The sequence below is a fragment of the Quercus robur genome, chromosome 2, assembly GCF_932294415.1.
Source record: "Quercus robur chromosome 2, dhQueRobu3.1, whole genome shotgun sequence".
In the NCBI taxonomy this organism is placed as follows: Eukaryota; Viridiplantae; Streptophyta; class Magnoliopsida; order Fagales; family Fagaceae; genus Quercus; species Quercus robur.
In genome coordinates this window covers 91,595,550-91,597,381 of record NC_065535.1, presented here as the reverse complement: position 1 = coordinate 91,597,381, position 1,832 = coordinate 91,595,550, and the positions used below count along the sequence as shown (strand labels likewise).

The 1,832-nt window shown below is 33.6% G+C and overlaps 1 protein-coding gene across 1 annotated transcript; it reads right to left on the bottom strand.

Annotated features, from left to right (window-relative positions):
- Positions 1 to 435: 435 nt before the first annotated feature.
- Positions 436 to 1,290, bottom strand: LOC126715803 (uncharacterized). The gene has a single exon (XM_050416597.1). It carries the CDS (start codon positions 1,128 to 1,130, stop codon positions 735 to 737), a length of 396 nt encoding a protein of 131 aa, XP_050272554.1. The 5' UTR covers positions 1,131 to 1,290; the 3' UTR covers positions 436 to 734.
- Positions 1,291 to 1,832: the final 542 nt, after the last annotated feature.

Here is a 1,832-nt window from a genome sequence, read left to right as displayed (position 1 = left end):
TAGTAAAGTAGTGATTGTGTCATTCAATTCATTTATAACATGATGTAAAATATACAACAAATCCAAAACTAGGAAGTGGCTCCCATTATTGACGATCACAATGGTCAATGGGGCTTTTGGAAGAGCCCATACACATGTTGGCTTAACCAGGCGGATAGAAAAAGCTTATAGAGCTGCCCATCTTCCCATGGATTAGGCGGCCAAAGAGCTTTAAAATTAGGGGTGACAGCCGACAGGTTGTATTAATCTTAATGATCTTCCTCATGAGTTGTTAAAGTCCTCAAGGATAAAGCTTTTGCTTCGCTTTTGTTTACCTTTTAGGCATATATATATATATATATATATATATATATCCAATCGCAATCACTAGCTGCAACATTGGACATATACCGTAAAGAAGTTGAATAAGGGAAGAGATCGATAGAAGACAGAAACAAAAAAACCAAAAACTCAGCTTAAAATTATAATTAAATTGGAAAAAAAAATTACATTATTCTCAAAAAGAAGAAGAAGGAAAATTTACAAAGAATTGATGCCCTTCTCACTATTATATAAAAGTAATGAAAGAAAGAAGGAAAGAAAGCTCTTGGAACTTTACAACAGGCACTACAAAATCAAAAACACTTCAGCAAATTCACACTTGAGGCCCCTTTTCTAAAAATCAAAGGCCCTATCAAACAAACAATAATCAAAGTCCCAAAAAAAAAACACTCGAAGAACCAAAAAATTATCAATCAAGGAGAGATTGACTTGAAGCTATTTCCCCGGCAATATTGAAGCTCTAGTGAGATTTGTCTCTCTAGCTGAAGTTGACGATGGAAATTAGCAATAAACATATCTGCTCTCTTATCAACATCTTCTTCGGATGGAAAACTCATAGTCCTCTGAATCCCTGATCTTGATGAAGAGCCTCCTGATTCATCAGAATATATTGTATCATCGTCGCAAGCTGCCCTCAAGCCCGGTCGGTCATTGAAGCTTATTCGTTTGCTCGAAGAAGCACGGCCAAGCACCGAAGCTAGATGCCACCGGTTCATGCTAAAATCTATCAGAAACTTCACCTTCTTCACTGCCCTCTTTAGGCGTGTTAGCAAGGAAGACTTGTCTTTGCCCATGTCGTGGAATTGCATGAAAGATGAAACACCAAGAGTTATATAAGCTTGTGTTGGAAAAAGTTGTATAATATATATATATATATATATATATATATATATATATATATATATAGGTCAGGTTTGTGGATGGTAATGTGTTGCAAAGTTTTCTTACTTTTTTGGTAAATGTATTGGAATGTTTTAAGGTATACGATAAGTGGGGTATGTGGAATTTATATACTACGAAAGAGCTTACATATATGATATATCCATACTCCATAGGGAGTGCTGTGTCATTGGTCAAAGGAGATGATGCGTATGAAAATGGTATACCGTGTGTGATGATGACATTTACAAAGTCGGAAGATTGAGTTAGAAGTTAGAACTTTAGAAGAGTCAAAAAGTTGATTATTCTCTATCAAATTTTTTTGAGAAATCTCTATCAAATTAATTGTACTAGTTTTGTTATTGGTTTATTAATACCTATACTTCAAAAATAAGTTAAATATATGTAACTTCCAGCATACTGCTTACGATACTGCTAAACAATATTATAGTTTATAGGTGAATTAATATTCCCACGTCCCATGGTTAATAAAATAGTAATAAATATAAATAAATTTTTAAAAAGTACAATCATGTTACATTGCCAAGTAGTTGCCACATAATGGAGTGGTTGTCTCCCTAAAATTTGTTAAAAAAAAAAATTATTTAAGAGAAAATCATGTTATACACCAT

Coding starts and splice junctions, on each gene's coding strand:
- LOC126715803 (XM_050416597.1), bottom strand. CDS start 1,130: ATGCAATTCCACGACATGGGCAAAGACAAGTCTTCCTTGCTAACACGC.